The following is a 22,469-nucleotide window of genomic DNA, read 5'->3' on the forward strand; positions in this document are numbered from 1 at the left end:
AGAATGCTCTGTGGACAGAGCATCAATATGGCTTATATATATACTTTCAGGAGTAAAATTGACTTTAGTTTACTAAAAGAGCGTTCACAGCGTTTCTGCCCTGTTTCTGCGCGTACTAGTGGCTTTACAAGAATGTTATTACTATGCTATATATCCTCACAATCCGAATGTACCTTCTTGTATATATATTGATAAATAAATAGATAAAAAGCGGCATATATGAGGTGAGCGCCATCTATTGAGTGTGAGGGGCGGGGAGTGAGGCGCCGCTGGTGTAGTCTCCTGGGCGCCTCACCCGCCGCGACACGCCCAGACCCGCGCCTCCCTCCTCTCACCCACAACATCTCCAGAACAGTGATACACATTTTTTTTTTAAAGATGGAGACAGAGCTGCCAACGGAGTATGATGTGATAGTGACTGGCACGGGTGAGTGGGAGCCGGGACCCGGGAGTTAAGGTTCCACTTCACTCACTCCCGTCTTCTAGAAGCTGTGGACGAGAATCCGCCCATCATTCATGTTATGTTTGTTGCTCATGATGATGAGTTTATGAGTGTGAGGGAAGATAGAGGGAGGGACGCTGGCCAGGTCTCCTGTTACTTGTACTCCCACACCTGTCATGTGTACTCTACACCTGTCGTGTGTACCCCCACACCTGTCATGTGTACCACACACACACACCTTCCACTTGCTTGTCCTATCAACACTCTCACAGGATTAATTGCTATCAAGCCTTAACTTTACCGTGCTGGTGCAAAGTGGGGAAACATTTTAAGGACCTCAAAGGACCTTAAAGACGGTTTAAGGGCCACAGAGCTAACACCACAGCACACCAGGCATGACAGGACAGATCTCATTAAAACTTTTAAAATACTGAACAAGTTAGAGGATGTTGATCCGAAGAATTTCTTCAAGAAGGTCAGATGTGACGCAGACAAGGAGCAACGGTTTCAATTGGCCCTCGTATGGGCCAATGGCCTTCTGCAGTTCTCATTATTACTACTATCCCCTACACCTTACTTTCCTCCTCAGCTCTCTCTTGCCTATTTATTGCCTGTCCCTACCTGCCCTCATCACAATCGACTTGAGAATGGTCCAGGACGGACCGAAACGTCGTCGTCCCTTCAACTTCTAGTGTGTGGTCTGGTCAACGGTTTCAAGTTCGATTGCAAAAAAAGTTGTTTACAGATGCTGGGGTTTATTAATTTTTATTAGCATGGTTGAAAGATTGACAGATGATGTGGTTGTCTTGATTTTGTAACATACTGCTTACAATTAGTTCAGGAATGTTTCTAGCATGATCAATTAGTTTAGGAATGTTTCTAGTATCATGCAAAAATTTAGTTTATTTCTGATGTATGCTAAATGCACCACTGAATGATTTGTGATGTAAAAATGTGCTGCGAGTTCAGTTAATATTGACTTTTTTTTTTCAGGACTAGTGGAGTGCATAGTGGCAGCAGCCTCGGCACGCGTAGGAAAGAAAGTCTTGCACATTGATAAGTAAGTAGACAAGTCAGCCTTGTGCATGTAGCAGACAGTAGACAACTAATTACTTGTTTCTTGACTTGTGCAAATATAAAACAATTGAAAGTAAAAGGTGGCGGCATTGAACTCTATTTTTATTTGTTCTCAACACATTTTATTCTTTTTCCCATTAGTTTTAAGCTTTAGTCATTAATGTTTTTCCTGCCCGAAACGCTTTGCGTAATAGTGGCTTTAGGCATTGTATGTACTAGCTCTATCTATAAAGCCAACAAACTGTAAAATCTCTTTATGTATGTACCTTACCTAAATAAAAATTAATATTATTATTATTATTATAGGGTTATGCAGAATGCACACACTAAGTGGACTAAGGCACCTTGCACTACAAGGTCTTCCCTGACCCTCGGCCTCTGCATCACCCTTTGCAACTATGCTTTTTTGCTAGTATTTAATTTTTTAGCCATTTCTTTCATTCACTTGTTTATTTGTATAATTGTCTTGTCATCTACATCCCAGTGCCTCATGGATAATGAAGTAGTTTGGTTACCAGTTGTTAACAAAGAAATGTTGGTACAGTATTTGGTTTTGTGCAAGTATAAATAAGGGAGCATCCTGTCAGAAGCAGGAACCTCATACCTGGCTGGTAGTCTACCATATCTATGTCTATCTTTTAAGGTTGCTTTCATATATTAAAAAAATAAAATGTTTAGAGGGGAGCACTAGGTGTTAGCAGAAAATTTAGTTGTAGTGTGGGGATTAATGCCCATTATGTAAAAAACACACACATATATATACAGGGGTACCTTGATTTAAGAATTTAATCCATTCCTGGAGACAGTTCGTTACCCAAAAATTTTGTAAACCGAAGCGAATTTCCCCATAAGAAATAATGGGAAATGATTTAATTCGTTTCTGACTCCCCAAAAAACTTCACTTCAAAGTAAATTTTTATACGTAATTCACCCAAATCTTCACTACAAAAGTATGTTAAAGTTATTACTAACCTTTGCTGATGACTCCTGTTGGCGTATGGAAGATGGTGAGGAGGGGGGGAGGAGGAGAGGTGTTAATGTTTGGGAGGGGAGTCCACTTCCATCATAACATCAGGCAGTGAAGATTTCTCTTGAGTGCACTCGCTGGCATGTTTTGCCAGTGTTCCACTAGGTCCTGGTTGTGGCTCGCTGCTTGATTTTCTCATTTTCTCACAAGGAAACATTCCATTGAAGATTGTTTTTCCCTTCTTTGCAACACTTGTCTGTAGTGAGGCATCACATTATCATTAAAAAGATCAATACTGCATGGATTTCCCATTATTTCCTGCATAGATTTATATTGTTTCCCATTAGATTTCCCAAAAATCCCATACTGCACTCATTTTCTTAATGGGGAAGGAACATTCTCTACTGCCTCCTCTTCCTCCCCCTGAAGATTTGTTGTACTGCCTGGCTAGTTCAACAACACAAGTATCATTTTCATGCTTACGAATGATCTCTTGTTTTACCTCTATGGTCATTCTCACATGTGATTTCTTACCTTGAACCTTATCACTGGGTTTCTTGGGACCCATGGCGAGATATATAATAACTTTTATGCTCAAATGGCCAAAAATCCAACAAAAAACATAAATTCTTGTGAAAAATTCAGGCAAGATAGTCAATGTGCATGAAGCACTTGTAAACTGAGGCGCGATCGCCGTGCCACCACAGCTAGGTCGGCCGTATGCGTATCAACAAACTCGTATCCCGATTCCAATTTTCTGAACAAATCACACAAATTTCCGGGCTCATAACCTGAAAAGTTCGTAAACAGGGACATACGTAACCTGAGGTACCACTGTATATATAATCTATCACAGTACTGTATATACTGTAATATAAATTACAGTATGTAATTATGTAATTACAATAAGTCTCGGTACATATTTACTGTGCAGTCCCTTCATGAAGCAATATTTCATGAAACCCAAAATAATACTGGATTATTAAGCTCATTCTATCTTCCTCTAAGCTAGCATGAGCTTCAGGGAAGGACTAAGAAATTAAAGCTTGTTACTAGTTTATATGCCTTGCACCAGCCTGCAAACATTTGCAGGCTAGTGCAATGCATTATTTACCCCTAATAAACAAATGTGTATCGTTTTCAGAAATGATTACTATGGTGGCCAGTGGGCATCATTCACTTTGAAAGGACTTGAACAGTGGGTTGACGAACATTCAGCATCTCCGCAAGAAACTACAAAAGGTATGCAGAGTTACAATAGTAAACTTTTAGGTAAATATCTAGTTCTGCCTTTTTTCCTTGGGTAGGAACAACATCCAGCTTGATAGTACAATATTAAGGATGTCATATGAGCTCACTTTGCTTGTGTGAATAGTAAACCATAGGGAAGTTATCAAGTGTGTGGAATCATACAAGGGGCAAGACAACTGTGTGGTAAAGAAGTCATTATATTGTCTGTTGTTATGGTATACTGGTGAAAAGATTGCTTAATAAATTTTTAACAATGAGAAATAATTCTGGTTAAATAAAGGGAAAGGGTGTCAAAAATAGGTGGTTTATAATTATGGTATTGTGTGGTGGGCAAGACAGGCAGGCGATAGTTTAACCTTTGGTATGCTCGGTATGTTAGGTGAAGTACAAAGGCATACAGAATCACACTTAATAGGAAGATAAACCTTATTATTTTTCACATAATTAATTGGAAGCATTTTGATCCTTGTGGCATTGTCCCCACCCAAGAATATTGGGGGGAAAAAATGTTGAGGTAAGCATATGCCTGAATTTACACTTGGTGCATTATTGGATGGTTGCCACTTGCATTATTATGGTTGATAATATTTTTGACTCCTGTCAAGACAAGTAATTTCTAAAACTGATAGCCAAAGGAGTTAGGCCAGTGCTCTAAATCTGTGTAGAGTGAATTATGGCAGAGGTGTGTCAGAAGGTGCCGTGAACACAGCAGCATGGAGGAAGGGTAGTAGGGAACCTGAAGGGAACTTACAAAAGCATTTTGGCAATTAGTGAGAAATTTGAATAAAATTTGTTTCTTTTACTCATTTTGTATAAGATTGTTACTTTTTCTTATTTTTAAGCTTATTTATACTGACTTTACCATTCTTTTAGAAGAGCTTGAATCCAAAGAAGGGGAGACGCTAGTGGCAACATGTGATCCTCGACGAGTCTACTCTAAAGTTAAACTAAGGTGGCATGTGCAGTAAGTGAGCGTCATGTGTACCCTCAGGAGCCTCTTCATTGTATAAAATGCTGATTCAAAAAAAATAATTTTTTTTTTTTTTAAAGTTTTAAATACTAAGTATAGTAAAATTCTGCTAATTTGGATTAATTAGGACTAAACCTTGGAAGTGATAAAATATATTTTGTATTTTAAATAGCGATGAAAAACGTTAAAAAAAAATTTCTCTCCGCTGCTAACGACAAAGCAAATGAGGAATAGCAAGAGTCCCTCTTTCCTATATTTTCCAAATTTGTAGAAAATTGAAGCGAGTCATCATATCCATATTGGATTTTATTATAGCTGGAAATGTGTGTGCAACAGAGATTCAGATTAGCAGGATTTTAAAGTATGTATTCCCTTGTTAGTTAATAATAATTCATTGTGTTGGGAGACGAGCAGACTGTGTGTGTGTGTGCGTGTGTCTAATATAATAGTATAATATAATATTCACATACTGTACATACATGTTATGCTTATATTGAGGTCCCTTCCCCAAAGGTCAAATTACTGACCCTTCCCAGGATGTAACCCCATAAGAAGTTGACTTAACTTTTGGGTTCCTATTTATTGCTAAGTGAACAAGGCTAAGTGAATAAGACTAAGTGAATCACCTGCATTAGGTGATACGAAATGCACCCAACCATTTCTGTCCCGCCCGGGATTCAAACCCGGCATTCCCGATTGCGAGTCGAGAATGCACTGGACTGTGTTGTACTTTACTGTACAGTAAAGTATTTAATTACCACGAAGTCTTGTACTACTGTGTCTTGACTGGCCATATTGAGTTATTGACCATTTTGGGTGTTAATATGCTAAAGCTATGTTTTCAATTATTTTTTCATCTTTTCCTATATAAAAGTGGAGTTCATTGTACAGTACATACACAGTAGTTTCATTCATCCCTCCCCCCCCCCCCCAAAAAAAAAAACTGAAACAAAAGAATGAAACCACAAAAATGCTAGAAACTCTTTGAATATACAGTATACCAATAACATATTTAAATGATATTTGTATGTATTTTTTAGAATCAAAATTTAAATGTTTGATTTTATGGGATTGTGCTTGCTTTCTGCAAAAAACAAAAAATCTATTTTTATTTAGCCTAATATGAGATGCATAATATTTTTAATTTGTTTTCAGGCAATTAAGGATTACACAAACTATAGAACACTGGTAGACATGTTGAAAACTTGCATTATATGTAATAAGCTGCGTAGCCAGATGCTGGCACCCCAAACCTCATTGTATCTGGCCACTGACACCAACAGTTCTCTTTCAAATTAATTGAAAATGGCATAAATGCATGCCAGTCACATACTACCTTTATACTGTATTAATATTGGTGGTTTCCAAGGAATGAGCTACAAAATGTAGAGCGGTGGAGGCCATGTCCTCGGCTCACAATTGAGGGATTCTGGGTAGAACAGAAATAGTTAGACATGGTTTCCTTTCCCCTGATGGCTCTGTTCACCTAGCAGTAAAATAGATATCTGGAAGTTAGGCAGTTTTTGTGGGTTGCATTCTGGGAAAGATCGGCCATTGACCGAGGGAAGGCCTTGATAATCCTAGCAAACGTCTTCTCCCGGACAGTGGGAATTATTATACTGGGTAGGGAAGTCAGTCACAGGCCAGAGCAGTGGGTTGCCCACTGTTCTGTTTTATTTGGGTGCTTAAGTGGAGGGAAGTCTTAACTGTTTTCAACGTTTTGTGTTAAGGAGGTTATTCAACTCCACGAATAGTCTTGTACTGTATTGTCCAGGCTTGTCTCGGGAGGCAGCAAGCTAATGGCTTCATGTCTATGAAGCCATTATTCTTGAATTGAAGATTCTTGAATTGTAAACTTATAAGCCTCTTGTCAATCAAAACATTGTCTGAATATAAAGACTGTTCTTGAATGGTGATTTTACTTGGATGACAAATGAGTGTCTGGTTAAGTTCTTTTCGTAACGTGAATGATTTTTTACTTCAGGAAAGCTGTGACACCCTCTGAAGAAACACCAATTGAAGTACACGGTGAGAGTGGTGGAAACCAGAGTTGTGGAGAAGGTGGTGAGACTACAGATTTAAGTAAAGAAAAGGAAGGGTCATCTGAAACTAAAGATGAAGCCAAAGAACACAAGAAATGGTCACAAGATGAAATGAGGAACCTCTCAAGGAAATTTAATTTAGATCTAGCTCCCAAGGTATGTCTAGAGATAGTGTCCTCTTGATGGCTGTTTTTTGTCTCCTTGATATTTGCATATACGTATGGTCTGATATGAACACTTTTAGACATAAGGGTGCATGCTTTTTTGAATCGCATTGTCACATATGATCAGTGTAAATTCGGTCTTATAGTAGTCAATTCTCCAGCAGCTGTATTGCTAATGAGCAATCTTCTATTACCAGTGTTGCCACTGATCCATCATTTGGTGACTGTAATCAGTCCTTCCACTCCTGTAGATTGGCTTCTATATCCCTTGTTGAATGTCTTCTTTCTTTTGGTGTATTTGGTGCCAATAGCTTCCTTGTGGCGTTCTTGACATAAACAAAATGTTCTTTTCCCATCAATATATTTTTTCTGTTAAGTAAATCTGTTATGTTATTTACTATTAACCATTGTAGTACTTGTTAACGTGAGTCTTGAACAAATAATTCCCGAGATTTGTGTATTACATCCTGTAATGTTTTCCTCCGTTGTCGAATGGCTACAGCTTTTAGGGCTTAACTTGTGTTTTGAAGACCAGAAGCATGGATGAATAATTCGGATTTATGCATTTAACAGTATTGCAGTTAACATTTTTTTTTTCAGATGTAGTGCATCAAAGAGGATTAATGAATCAATTTGAGGATATAGTACATTGGTATTAATTGTTGAATGTTGTCAAATTGCAGTGTGTCACGTAGTCTGTTAGATTTGGCCAAAGGAATTTATAGTTGGATGTGACATATCTTTTGAATATCAATAAAATTGTGGATATTAATACCAGCGTCTTGTTTTGCAGCTGCTATATTCGCGTGGTGCTCTGGTTGAACTTCTCATCTCTTCCAATGTAGCAAGGTAAGAATTGTTTGTGGTTTTGTACTAGTTTGAGTACAGATAAATTTATAATTATATAAAGCATGTTACAAAGATTTCTTGGTATCAGCTATACCGTTTATAATTGCTAATTCCTGAGAAAATATTTAATTTGTATGATGGGATTGAACCCGCATCCCTGAACTCTCAGGCACCTGTACTATCAACTGGACCATGCATGTGCCTATAGAGTCCACGGACGCAGGTTTGATCCCATTGTATGGCTTGAATATTTTCTGATAAACAGTATCATGTATTATTATTTCATTGTACAGTGCTCATTCCTCTTTGTATTGCAGCCTTTCTTCTCTCTAATGTTCAGTTCACTCCATAATTTATAGTTTTTTCTCGATTTATCTTCATAATATGTAAGCAATCCTTTGATTTTCTTTTTAATGCTGGCGTACAAATTTTAGAATTGCTTGAGCTGCAATAACCTTGTAATGATAGGCAGGTTTTGATAACAAATTGAAAACTACTTTCAGTGATTTAGTGCTTGAAATTTCCAGGTATGCGGAGTTCAAATGTATCACTCGTGTGCTGACATGGGTGGCAACGGAAGGAGACAAGGGCAACTTGCTGGTTGTCCCGTGCTCCCGCAGTGACGTCTTCACCACAGACACTGTCACCCTGGTTGAGAAGAGGCTTCTTATGAAGTTTTTGGAGTTTTGTCACAGTTATGATGAACATCCTGAGCAACTAGAAGGTAAAGTTTGCCAGTTTTTAGCATTTTATTACAGTATTGCCTGGTCAGTTATTTTCTCCAAAGAAACATTTTGCTTTGGAGACAGTTACATGTGGAGGTATCATGTTCTCGGTTTATAAAGCGGCAAATGGTATTCCTATGGATGATTTGCAAGGTGATATTAGTTATGTATTCCCCTTGGATACATTATAGTTTTAGTTATTTTGTACATCCAAAATATGCAGTCTGAAATGTATGGCAGAGGATGAATAAGCATAGTTCTTCCTGCATTTTTCATCCCCCTGATGCCAGAGGATGGCGATAATACTGCACCCTTGGATGCTGTGCACTATTAGAAATTACACATTTCTGAGCCAAGATTCTTTTGATGTTCACTAAGCCAGCGGCTTAATTGGCAACCTAGAGCTTGTATTTCCTGTTGGGCTTTTTTTTTTTTTTTTTTTTTTTTTTACTTTTCCCTACCTTGGCAGTAAACTTTTTCTACATGGCCATGGCTTGAGAATTTATTGAAGGAAGACAGTTATGAGTAACTCGGCCATCACTGAGGGACAATAACAAAAACAAGCGACACTTCTCAAAACCTCTGCAAGTAATAATGAGAAATGTAGGGAATCCCATTTATTGCTTTTATTAGCTGCAAGTTAATAAATGGTTCCCTCAACCACCTCTATGGCAGTACAGTATTGGCTGAATATTATCTTGAGTTTACACTTTACAGTCAACTCTTTGTATAACATGTGTTTACACACTGCATTTTTTCCCCATAATGCTGAGCTTCTCGTCATACACAGTTGAGGGATTGTTTCAATTGTTTCTTTGCATGATTGTGACAACTGTTACCTTGAGGTGCTTCCTTGTCTTTTGTCTTTTCAAGTTTTGTTTATTAGGCAGGGCTGGAAGCCGGCACATTTAGCAAATTACCCCATTCCCCTTCCTAGTCTATGATATTCATGAACTCCTCTTTTCAGAATATGCTGACAAGACATTTGTCGAATTCCTCAAGTCCCGCAAGCTCACCGACAATCTAATTCACTTTGTCACGGAGTCTATCGCTATGGTATCTGGAGAAGTGTCGTGCAGAGAAGGACTAGAGAGCATGAAACTGTTCCTCACCAGTCTGGGACGTTATGGAACGACACCTTTCCTCTTCTCTATGTACGGGTGTGGGGAACTTCCCCAGGCTTTCTGCAGGTATAGAATACTTGTAGTGATGTATTTATTATGGTGTGTAAGATTGAACAAATGTATACATTTATACAGTATGTGACACTTGACAAGGACTGGTGCACACCAGGGGCCAGATTCACGAAAGCACTTACGCAAGCACTTTTGAATGTATACATCTTTCCTCAATCTTTGACGGCTTTGGTTACATTTATTAAACAGTTTACAAGCATGAAAACTAGCCATTCAACTGTTATTGTTATAAACAGCCTCTTGATGCTTCGGAGCTGTTTAATAAGTGTAAACAAAGCCATCAAAGATTGAGAGAAGATTTACAGGTTCGTAAGTGCTTGCGTAACTGCTTTGTGAATCTAGCCCTTGGGCCTACAAACCAGCTTAAAAGGATAGGCTAGAAGAACTGATCCAATTATAACTGGAAGAGATGAGGAACGGAAGCTGTATGATGTGGGTATGGGTTAATATTACTTTTTATATTTTACTCTCTTAACAGGTTTTCAGTTTAAAATAACTGAAAGTTGTATTTTTTATAGCATTGTTGGTATAGGGAAAACTGAGTCTGTGATGAAACACTGTGCCCCAAAAATAAGCTTATGCTTTCAATCTTATCGTTTTGTGACTTATTTTAAAAATTATCTTGAATTTAACTGTTTTATTTTTTATTATTTTAAGATTATGTGCAGTATTTGAAGGGACTTACATCTTGCGACGGCCAGTGTTGTCTCTTGTCACTGACTCTGAAAACAAGTGCCTTGGTATAGTGTCTGAGGGTCAGCGCTTGCAGTGTTCCCACCTGGTGATGGACGCCTCGTGTGCACCTCACAAGTACACCGCCATCGCCAGTTTAGCCGCTCAGAAGAGTATATCACGAAGCATATTTATTACCGACAGGTAATTATTACACACAAGAATGTTTTGGTGGTTTTTGTGACAAACATTGCTGGTATAGATAGCAATCATTGTTACTGCATCATATTAATTAGATATTTTTTTTATATTCTTAAGGTCCATCTTATCAAGTGATAAAGAACAATTAACTCTACTGCGACTCCCTGCTAAAGATGGCAACCCTCAGCCAATCACCATCATTGAAGTTGGGTCTGGCTCTGGGATTTGTCCAAAGAATCTGTGTAAGTTGTGTGTGTTTATTATAAAAATATGTAATGGGAGGTGTTTGTTAAAGTTCCTGCAGGGTTTGTTAAGTTAGCATAATAATAATAGTGCAGTAAAACAGATTGCTCAAGTTGCCTTTGAACGCACTGGATGGGGAAAATAAAAAGTGGATACCTTCACGTTACTATATTTCAATACTATTATTTAGTTGCATTCATACTAAAGTTCAACTTTGCCGTCTTTGGTGCTACATAGTCCCCCTGGCCTGGCGCCGCCTTTTGATAATTACTTACTTGGCCATCTTCGTTTTTGTCACCAGAATATGACTATTTCAGTGCAAGTTTTCAATGTGTTCTTTTTTCTCTTACCTTCCATATTTCTTCTTCTCGTGTTGTTGCTTGTGTGCACTTGCAGAGGACAGTCCTAATGTATTTACCACATTCTTGTTTCTCAAAACACGCAAGTAGCAACTTCTTCACTTAGCTAAATCAGAATGCAGAACTCTTTGATTAATGTTTTGGATGTTTCTCGGTTTTATACTCTTGAAGGTACTGTATTTGAAATGCATGTGTGTACATGTGGCCAGCTATTCGAAGTTCAGAGTTTCTAGGCAATAGTGGGGAGTGGAGTAATGAGTAGGGTAGTTAGTGTATTAATAACATGACACTTATTGACTTTATTATATTTATTTTTAAAGCATAATAATGTGTAATTGTTGTAGCATTACTTTTTGTGATGCCACAAGATAAGTTAATTATCAGGGTGAGAGCAGCAAGTTATTTCAGCTATATAGCACCACTAAAGCAACCTATGTTATAAGAGATAGTTAATAAAACCTGGCTGGTCAAGTAATGGGCACCTTTTTCACAGTACTACTCTATACCTGTTTAACTTTTTTTAGAAGTATAATAATTTTAATAGCATTAACACTAATATTTTAACAAGAATTCCTTGGTAAACAGACTGTGTTCATATGACTTGTCACGGGTCTGATGCCGAGGAGGACTTTAAGGTTGCTGTCCAACGGCTATTTGGTAATGGTGAAGACCCAGACAAACCAAGTATTCTCATGAGCTTGTACTTCAACTTGGTGAGTTGGCTGCTGGAGAGTTTATATCTGTAGATATAATAGTGAATCTGGAGACTTTCCTGGTGGGTGTTGTGTGGTAAGATATTTGCAAGAGATGGCTACTATTGAAAGTACAGTATGTGAGAAGTATTTGGTGTATATGACATAAACTAAACTAGATGGTTAAGTCAATAAAGTGAGTGGTGATATATATATATAGCTTGTGGAATGTTGTTGAATGCACTTAGTTTTTATTTGTAAAACGGAATACAGTATTTGGAAGACTTTAATAATTAACCAATTTGATAGCAGTGTGGGAGTAACAAAGCTGTGTAATATCCCATCATTCATTTTACACTATATATTTGGGGTAACTGAGGTGGTCAAGGATGGAATGAATGGAGCAAATAGTAGTTTATAATACAAAGAAATGAAGGGTAGTTTATCAACTTTTACGTATGTAAATGGTAGTTCAAGTATAGTGTGATGAGAAAGAAGAAGAAAGTGTTTTAGTGTGAGAAAATTCTTAAGAGTGGATGTAAATAAAATAAAAGTACAATAGACAGGAGGGAGGGAGGGAGCCGGTCGGCCGAGCGGACAGCACGCTGGACTTGTGATCCTGTGGTCCTGGGTTCGATCCCAGGTGCCAGCGAGAAACATTGGGCAAAGTTTCTTTCACCCTGTGCCCCTGTTACCTAGCAGTAAAATAGGTACCTGGGTGTTAGTCAGCTGTCACGGGCTGCTTCCTGGGGGTGGAGGCCTGGTCGAGGATCGGGCTGCGAGGACACTAAAAAGCCCCGAAATCATCTCAAGATAACCTCAAGATAAGGAAACTGTATGGAATTTGAGTAAGGAGAGACGTGCTAGACCTTATTTACCTGGGGAGCAGGGTGGTCAGCAGGAGGAATTTGCAAAGATAAAAGTAGTGTTACAGAAGAAATGTGGCTGGTGAAATGAGGCTTAGTTGGGAAGAGTAAGACAAGAAGAGATGAATTTAGTGAGTTTGATGGAGTGAGTGGTAGTGCCAACACTTGACTCGCATGTTAGTATGCCATTGGTATGGCATGGTTAGTATGCCATAGTATGCATCTTGAGGTTATCTTGAGATGATTTCGGGGCCTTTTAGTGTCCCCGCGGCCCGGTTCTCGACCAGGCCTCCACCCCCAGGAAGCAGCCCGTGACAGCTGACTAACACCCAAGTACCTATTTTACTGCTAGGTAACAGGGGCATAGGGTGAAAGAAACTGTGCCCATTGTTTCTCGCCGGCGCCTGGGATCAAACCCAGGACCACAGGATCACAACTCCAGCGTGCTGTCCGCTCGGCCGACCGGCTCCCTCCCTTTGCATAGACAAAATATGGGATGCTTTAGTCATGTTAAACAAATAGATGACGAGTTGTGACAAGTCAAGTGAATTTTAGGGTGAGAGAGAGTTGAACATGATGATATTTTCTTGCTCATCACAATTAGCAGCTTTTTGACACATCTGGGGAGCTTATTAAAGATGAAGACTGCTCTTCATGCTGCTGCTTGTAGTTAGAAATTGACCAATGAATATTTATAGCCATGAAACTGTTGAATGACTGATACTGTTATTTATGAAGTTTTCAATTAAAAATGGATGTTATGATACTAGTACAGTGTATGTAACATTTCTTTTTAGGCTGATTTATCTGGTTGTGATTTGGTGAGTGGTGCCGCAAGCAACTTGCACCTCTGCTGTGGACCAGGTGCTGAGCTCGACTATGATTCTGCCATTGACCAGGTAAGTTTATCTGAACTTTAAAAAAGTATTGTGGGTTCAATGGCACCGAGACTCCAAGAGTGAACTACAAGGGAGGCATGAATTGTGGTTAAAATGGAGGCCAAATCATACAAAACCCCAGGAGAGGCAAAGAGAGTAAAAGGCCATCAGTGAAATAGAGAGAAATCCAAAATATTTTTTCTCCTATGCAAAATAAAGATAAAAAACTACATCTAGTTTTGGGCCCCTCCCTGCAAAAGGGAGATGGAACTTTCACCGATGCCAACAAAGAAATGAGCAAGATACTGAGGATACTGTATGACTCTTGTTTTCAGCGAGCCACTAAACACACTAAAGATCGATAACCCAAATGAATTTTTCACGGATGTGATACCGACACCAAATCATATATCAGACATCACCCCTATTCCCACTGGATTTTGAAGAAGCTATAAACAGTATGCCTATGCACTCTGCACCAGGCCCTGATTCTTGGAACTACATATTCATAAAGAACTAAAAAAAACACTTGCAGGCCCTTCACATTCTTTGGAGTCAAAGCCTAGATACTGGCTGTTACGGCCACTTAGGACCAGTAACCGGGTTCTTGATGGATGAACTTGTGTGGCATCCGACCCTGAGTCGGTAGTGGTTTTCAAGGAATTGGCCAGATAATGCACGAATAATAACAAGGGGGGTATGAACAAAACACTTGTTTCCTTCACCAATATATTTACCATCACCATAAATTGATATATATATAAATGGAATTTACTACTTACACTATTATACTTAGGAGCCGGTGACTGAGCGGACAGAACATTGGACGCATGATCCTGGGTTTGATCCCAGGTGCTGGTGAGAAACAATGGGCAAAGTTTCTTTCATCCTGATGCCCCTGTTACCTAGCAGTAAATAGGTACCTGGGAGTTAGTCTGATCGATCGATAGTCTGATAATAGCAGACTTCTGATCAGTGGCGGCTTACTTAGTCGTCTGGCGAGACTAAGTCTGGAGAGCTTAGGCTGCCCAAGGTAAACTGCCATCCTCAGTACCACTGCTGCCCCGCGTCACCTCTGTGGACACAAACACGTCATCAGTTGTTGGACAGTACTGGTGAAATCAAGAATTAACACTTATTCACTGGGGACGTTGACATAGTGCTCTGTGGCACAACCTAGATGGCGCTGACCTTGAGTCGCCACCTCACCAGAGGTCATCCACAATGACCTCACTGGCTTGCCAAGGCAGGAATCTTGAGCCATTTGCAGGTATCACGCCGCCACCAATAGATGGTGGTGTCTACGTAGCGTCCAATTCCAGAGGTGTTTGAGTGCAGACCCATAGATGGCACTGGAATTGCCAGGTCACACTCAGACGATGGTGACGGGTCCGTAACACTGGCATTATCCCCGACATACTAAAAACAGCAGATAGCACCACTCCATAAAGGAGGAAATAAGGCAGAGGCAAAAAATTACAGACCGATAGCACTAACATCGCACATCATAAAAATCTTTGAGAGAGTGCTTAGAAGTAAGATCACAAAATATATGGAATCACAGCATCTCCATAACCCCGGACAGCATGGTTTCAGAACAGGGTGCTCTTGCCTGTCACAGTTGCTGGACCATGATGACATGGCATTAAATGCCATGGAAGACAAACAAAATGCTGATGTAATTTACACAGATTTCGCAGAAGCTTTTGACAAATGTGACCATGGTGTCATTGCACATAAAATGCGTTCAAAAGGAATTACCGGAAAAATAGGCAGATGGATCTACAATTTCCTGACTAACAGAGCCCAATGTGTAATAGTCAATAAAAAAATCTGGTCCATCAACCGTGAAGAGCTCAGTCCCCCAGGGTACCATGCTTGCTCCAGTACTTTTTCTCATCCTCCTATCGGATATAAACAAGGACAATCTATAGCACCGTATCATCCTTTGCAGATGACACTAGGATTTTCATAAGAGTAGACAACATAGAGGACACGGCATACCTCCAATCAGATGTAAATCAGGTTTTTCTATGAGCTACAGAAAATAATATGGTGTTTAATGAAGATAAGTTTCAGCTCATGCACTACGGAAAAAATTAAAATGTAAAAATGGAAATCACGTACAAAACTGGTCAAATCATAACAGAACGAAAAGGCAATGTAAAGGATTTGGGTGTACTCATGTCAGAAAACCTTACCTTTAAAGAACACAATAAAGTAGCCGTCACAACTGCAAGAAAAATGACAGGTTGGATAACAAGAACCTTTCACACTAATGATGCTATACCGATGATACTTTACAAGATGCTTGTGCGCTTTAAAGTGGAGTACTGCTGCACAATGACAGCCCCTTTCAAAGCTGGAGAAATTGCTGACCTGGAGAGCGTGCAGAGATCCTTTACTGCTAGAATCCACTCAATAAAACATCTAAACTATTGGGACTGACTGAAATGCCTCCTAAATCTGTATTCCCATGAGCGCAGGTGGGAGAGATACATAATAATTTACACGTGGAAAATAGAGGGGCTGATCCAAAACCTGCACACAGAAATAACATCACATGAGACCAGAAGGCATGGCAGGATGTGCAGAATACCCCCGTTGAAAAGCGGAGGTGCAACAGGTATTCAGAGAGAGAACAATATCAACATCAGAGACCCGAGAATGTTCAACACCTCCAGAAGGATACCCTCCAAAGGATACTTGGTCAACCAGGCTGTGATTCATCATCAGGCTGCGAGCAGCTGCATGCAACAGCCTGGTTAACCAGTTCAGCAACAAGGAGGCCTGGTCGACAACCGGGCCGTGGGGACGCTAAGCCCCAGAAACACCTCAAGGTAACCTAAAGGTAGCTCTCTGTGAAGGATTTATTGCCTTTGCTTAGCAAGGACTGATAAAATTAGTGCGAAAGAACCTGTGTTTGCATACCGAGGTTTGTGGTATAAAATTACTTTTTGACTTTCACAGAGATGTCACTTAGCTCATATTTAACTAATTTTGTGACTGCTTATACATGATTAGAAAATTCAGGCAATGCACATCAATGAATAAAAATTATGCACTAATGCAGATTGTATAATTCCTCATCGACATAGATAAATTATTTCTTGTAGGTATCCACAATTCTGTGTTTTTTTCTTTCTCACAAAAGAATAATTTTTAGTATATTAAGAGATGTAGATCTTAATTTATCAATAGGTTTTTAGCTAAATTGTATGAGTGCGCCTTATACTGTGTGTGTGTATACTTTACTGTAATGTTTTATACTAGGTGTATGTCACAGTATTGCCTGATATTCAGTGTGTTTAAAAAAAAAAAAATGCTATTATACTGCGAAAGCACTTACGCAAGTACTTACGAACCTGTACATCTTTTCTCAATCTTTGGTGGTTTAGTTTCCAATTATTAAACAGTTAATGAACTCCAAAGCACCAAGAGGCTGTTTATAACAATAACAACAGTTGATTGGCAAGTTTTCATGCTTGTAAACTGTTTAATAAATGTAACCAAAGCCGTCAAAGATTGAGGAAAGATGTACACGTTCGTAAGTGCTTGCGTGAATCTGTCCCCTGGTCTGTGCATAGGGTGGATTTTGGGTGACATATATTTACCGCAAAAGGGCGAGGAAGTCTGGCAAAATTGAGGCGCTGACACAGTAAGCGTCCCGCGCTGGTCTTCTCCACCCGCGCTGTCAGGCAGGAGTTGCCACAAAGATATTACCTAATTATTTCAATGTCTCTGATTTTTTTCCTCCAGTAATATTATTCAATAGTGTGTAGTGTGATATATTTATATAATGTGTGAAGTATTGCTATACTCAGAAGTATGGTGTGCATATTAGTGATTCAATTATGTTTATAAAACAATAAACAAAAAATTTTGCTGTTATTACATTACACACACGTTATATATACAAGTATGCATGTTTTGTTTACCATAACAAACCACTAAGTTGGTATGGTGTGTCCAAACAACAAAGAATGGGTTGCCACACCTAGTCAGCAGATGCTACCTCCCTCACCAAAATGGCTCCTCCCAACATACTCCTTTTGTTGTTATTGCACTATATACACACTATATACAAGTATCTACATTTGTGTTCACCATAGCAAACCACTAAGCTGGTATGGTTAACCCAGACAATCACAGGTTGCCACACAGTCAGCAGACGACGCTACCTCCCTCCCTCCCTCACCAAGATTACTCCTCCCACTGTACTACGCACATCGCTAATTCTCACCACAATCTTGCTATTATCAGAATCCTGGTCACTAAATCCTGTAAATGAATAATTTTCCACAAGTTTATTTTGTAAAGGAACATGAACATCTTAAACAGCATTGTGTTCACTGATACCTGAACATTGTACAGTCTTTATCACAGTCGGGCTCTTCTGTAATACTATCATGGCTAAATAATAGTAGTTACATATATATTTTGACATTTTTTGGCAATGCTGTGGTCACAAACTGAACAGCAGTGCTGTAAGCTCATGCTGCGTGCACCAGCCTTGGTTGCTCACTCAGTACTGAGGCTTTCACACTGGGAATGTTGCCCACTGTTATTTTTTTTTTTTTTTTTTTTAATGGCATCTGTTTACCAGAGCCCTGAGGAAGTTGATGTGAATCCCGTGTAGCCGCAGGACTTTTAAACCTTACGCGGTACTCCCAACCATTCATAGCTGTGGTGCGCCATCCCGCAATAGTTACTCACCTCGACTGTATATGTATTGTGCCTTTTAAGAGTTAAGGAAGAAAAATTAAATGAGACTAAATACTAAATTTATTTATATGCTGTACTCTGATAATGTACATCAAAATGTGTAGAACTGTTCTCTGATCAGGGACATGTATTATCTTAATTTATAACTAAATGCTAAACTCAGTTTCTAGTAATATCTTGATAATTAACCTTTTCAGCACTCATAAACCTTGCCCCACTTCTCATAACAATAATTTTATATTCACTAGTTGGTTTCAGATAAATGTGTATAGTTACTTTTCTACACTTTCTTTAAAGTTGTCAAGCCTTGGAGTGATTTCTAATGAAGCCTTGCAATTTTCTCACTTGCCAGGCACGGTGCATTTTTTCACGAATGTTTCCAGAGGAAGAGTTCTTGCCCCGTGCTCCTGATCCAGATGAAATTGTGTTCGACAATGCTGGAGCAGTACCCAAGGAAGGAGATATTTTTGATAGCAATACACCTGATGGACAAGATGGTGATGTTAAGGGAAATCCTCAGAGCGCAGGGAAGGAAACTTGTACGGACGGAGGAAATACCTCGGCAGTAGACGAATCTGTAGCAGCAAGTGAACTCAGCTGAGAGGGGAGGTCAGGAGCTTGAAGACAACACATGTAAGATTTAATTTTGTTTCAAACACTTTAGCACCGATTGTCAGATTTAAACTTTTAGCCTTTTATCTGTTCCTCTACCTAGGCTGTGAGAAAATATCACATTCCATTGTCTTTGCATCTTACGGAGTAGTATGAGTAAGCATTGTCAGTCTGTGATTCCCAAATAGTCATCGGGATTTTAAGCATGCAAACTTTGTTTTGTATGGTGTGTGTTTGTTTTCTTTTACATGCATTGTGTGCATTTTGTTATTACCAACTGCCTTGAAGCTGGATGGTCATATTATTGCATTTAGCATAAGAGGATATGAACATTTTTAGCACTTTCCATTTAATCAAAGAACCACATAACTGGGTCCGCAAATCCCCTTTATATAGTCTACTGCAGACTTGACCATCAGGCCAAAGATATGGTCGGCATGTCATCATTTTGTGAGGAAGTGGTATCTGCATATGCCAGCTCACTTAAAATGTCTACTTCAATAAGGGCTGAAAATAACGTTTTATAAGCTGTTTGGTTACATTTGATACTGAATACCTAATTTATAATTTACCAGAAAGGCCTCAAAGCCTTCCAAATTCCCTAGACTTCAAAGATGGAAAAATAACACTAATTATAAGCCATTAAGGTTGTTTTCCTTGCCACACTGTACATTGGTGTCTAATGGCGAAGTTTTGATCATAAAAGTGCCTATATAGTCGTGCAATTAAACCGTTTCACTTGCCAACCATCTTTACTTGGATCATCCTGGCCACAGCTGTACCTGGTGTTACAAAGTGACCAGTGTGCAAGATACTAGTATCTGATCTTGTTTCCAAACAACAAAACTTGAAGTCAACTACAACTAAGAATAGGATAAAGGGAATATTACCTTCCTCCTCCTCCTCCCCATAGTTAACATGGGGGAATTCTTAATGCACAGTGAGACTTTAAAGCTTTAAAAATATTATTAATTTTATACTTTAAGTTATTTTGTAATTTTAATTTGTCCTTGCACTGGAAAATTGGGAAAAGTTAAATTGAACCAAATGTTTGAGAGAACTGTTTTTGGCAAATGTCAGCCCAAGCATATGTTTGAAGTATTAATAATCTTAAATGTTTGGAAGCCACCTTTCAAAAAAATGTAAATCACCTGGTTATATAAACTGTTGGTATTCCTATCCTGAGGTAGAATGCCTTGTGGAAGATTTGTGGTGCATTAGTCCCTGTGACTGGTCTTCATGTGAAGCTCCAGGTTCTCAAGAGGCTCTTCACTCTGCTCAGGGTTTTAGGTTGGAGTTACTTTAGCAAGTCATGTGAAGTAAAAAATTAGGAACCTTGATGGCAGGTGAGGAGTCACAGTAACGTGGCTGAAGTATGTTGACCAGACCACACACTAGAAGGTGAAGGGACGACGCTGAAGTATGTTGACCAGACCACACACTAGAAGGTGAAGGGACGACGCTGAAGTATGTTGACCAGACCACACACTAGAAGGTGAAGGGACGACGACGTTTTGGTCCGTACTGGACCATTCTCAAGTCGATTAGACTTGAGAATGGTCCAGAATGGTCCTTGTTATAACAATCGACTTGAGAATGGTCCAGGACGGACCGAAACGTCGTCGTCCCTTCAACTTCAAGTGTGTGGTCTGGTCAACCTTGATGGCATTTTTATAGGTTCTGCAGTACATGTTGCAGAGGTAAGATCCATGTATATTATGTCAAGAGTTACTTGATGAAGTGGTATTTGTTTCAGAGTTGGTAGACAATGAAGGATTGTAAAACTGGTTTTATAAAGAATGTAGACCAAGTTTAGCAGGGATGTAGTAACGTAATTATCTGATGTGTGTTAGCACTATCAATACTGTGTGTAGTTATTTGTGGCAGAACTGTTTCAATGACACTTTCCAGACTTGAGAGGTAGCTGTGATTACCACACCATAAGGCATTTTTTTCCAAACTACCATTATTGTTGCATAAAATGCACATAGTTAAGTTCTGTAATACCCTGTATAGGTGATCATCACAAACTTTTCCTATATTGCACTGTAAGCTTCATTGAGTAAAATGTGTGCAGATCATTAATGTACTCTGCAATCACAGGATTCCCTGTGATGTACTTTTCAGTCAAATATATATATATATATATTGAAATGTTAAATCCTTGTTTATTTTCTACACATTTAATATGATAGCCGTATGGAAGCTGTTTAATTACAGACCCTCAACCTGTGTTTTGCACAAGACAGTTTTACCCCATCTTACCCTCTGTACTGTTATAGGGGGTGGGGAAACTTTTCTGGCTAGGTTGCATATTGGTCTTTCACTACCATTTTATCTAACACTTCCGTGCTCGTCATTACCCAAATCTATTGTCCCACACTTTGTAGTGTGTGCCAACTTTCAGGATTATTATGTCTTACTTTCCAAATGTTCCTCTGGACCATTTGTCCCTAGGTAGGTAGCAAATTCACCAATGATTCTTGCCTTGTGTCCATGTTCTCATTAGCATCTCACTTGCCTTTTGATAATTACTTTAATTATAAGCAGTCAATGCTGATAAAGATTATCACACTAATGTGGTAGGCCTACTGCATTGATTCCTGTCTTGAGGTGGTTTCAACATGGAGACGGGTGGGGGAAACACCCAGCGTCTCATCCCCTAAAAAACTTTGACAGTGTTGTGGAACTTGGAGACTTGCTGGCACCTGGTACACACTCGGATAAAGATGATTTTCCCATGCTTTGAGGAGGATCAAGAAGGCCCCTTCCTGGATAGCAGACATCACAATAAGGCAAACACACAATAGGTGGACCTCCGCCACTACTGCGAGGTAAACAATGGCCATCCTGGCCCCACGTGGTCTGTTGACAAACATCCACTAAATCAAGGTTGGCCAAATCTCCTGACTTGAAAACATTTATCATTTCATTTGGTGACCAACTACTATGGATAGGGATGTTTTCGACAACACCAGAAGACGGTATAATTTACAATGACGTTCAAAAAAATGTTAAGATTAAGGTGCACTATATTAGGCCAAACAAGCATAAGAACTTTATCGCTGTCAACTACAAACCCAACAAGGTTATCTTGAGACAGGAGAGATGATATCGGGGCTTAGCTTCCTCGCGGCCCGGTCCTCGACCAGGCCTCCTTTTTGCTACAACCCCCCCTCCCCCAGTAAGCAGCCCGTAGGAGCTGTCTATCTATCAGGTACCTATTTACTGCTAAGTAACAGGGGCATCAGGCTGAAAGAAATTTTGCCCATTTGTTTCCGCCTCCACTTGGGATCGAACCCGAACTTCAGGACTATGAATCTGAAGCGCTGTCCACTCAGCTGTCACGCCCCTGAGCTTTCTACCATTACTGAAATCCTGGGATATAAAGTACGTACTGTAGTTATGAACCATTAGACAATAGATTAAAGAAATGTATCATCGAACATTTCATCGACATTAGCGAGGAAGATATTAAAGAACTACAGGCAGATGAAATTCAAGTCTACGGAGTTGAAAAGTTTGTGTAGAATTGGAG

General features: G+C 39.4%; 1 protein-coding gene across 2 annotated transcripts; it reads left to right on the forward strand.

Annotated features, from left to right (window-relative positions):
• Positions 1–268: 268 nt before the first annotated feature.
• Positions 269–21,092, forward strand: Rep (Rab escort protein). Of its 2 annotated transcripts, none has more exons than XM_069317339.1 (13): positions 269–427; positions 1,436–1,502; positions 3,631–3,728; positions 4,611–4,701; positions 6,692–6,905; positions 7,707–7,762; positions 8,290–8,486; positions 9,455–9,677; positions 10,341–10,559; positions 10,674–10,798; positions 11,744–11,871; positions 13,514–13,615; positions 18,672–21,092. In XM_069317339.1, exons 1-13 carry the CDS (start codon positions 379–381, stop codon positions 18,918–18,920), a joined length of 1,818 nt encoding a protein of 605 aa, XP_069173440.1. In that variant the 5' UTR covers positions 269–378; the 3' UTR covers positions 18,921–21,092. The 2 variants fall into 2 exon arrangements, with proteins under 2 accessions (XP_069173440.1, XP_069173441.1); XM_069317340.1 differs by having other exon boundaries at positions 4,614–4,701; positions 18,672–20,095.
• Positions 21,093–22,469: the final 1,377 nt, after the last annotated feature.

This window comes from Procambarus clarkii, chromosome 87 (assembly GCF_040958095.1).
Source record: "Procambarus clarkii isolate CNS0578487 chromosome 87, FALCON_Pclarkii_2.0, whole genome shotgun sequence".
Lineage (NCBI taxonomy): Eukaryota > Metazoa > Arthropoda > Malacostraca > Decapoda > Cambaridae > Procambarus > Procambarus clarkii.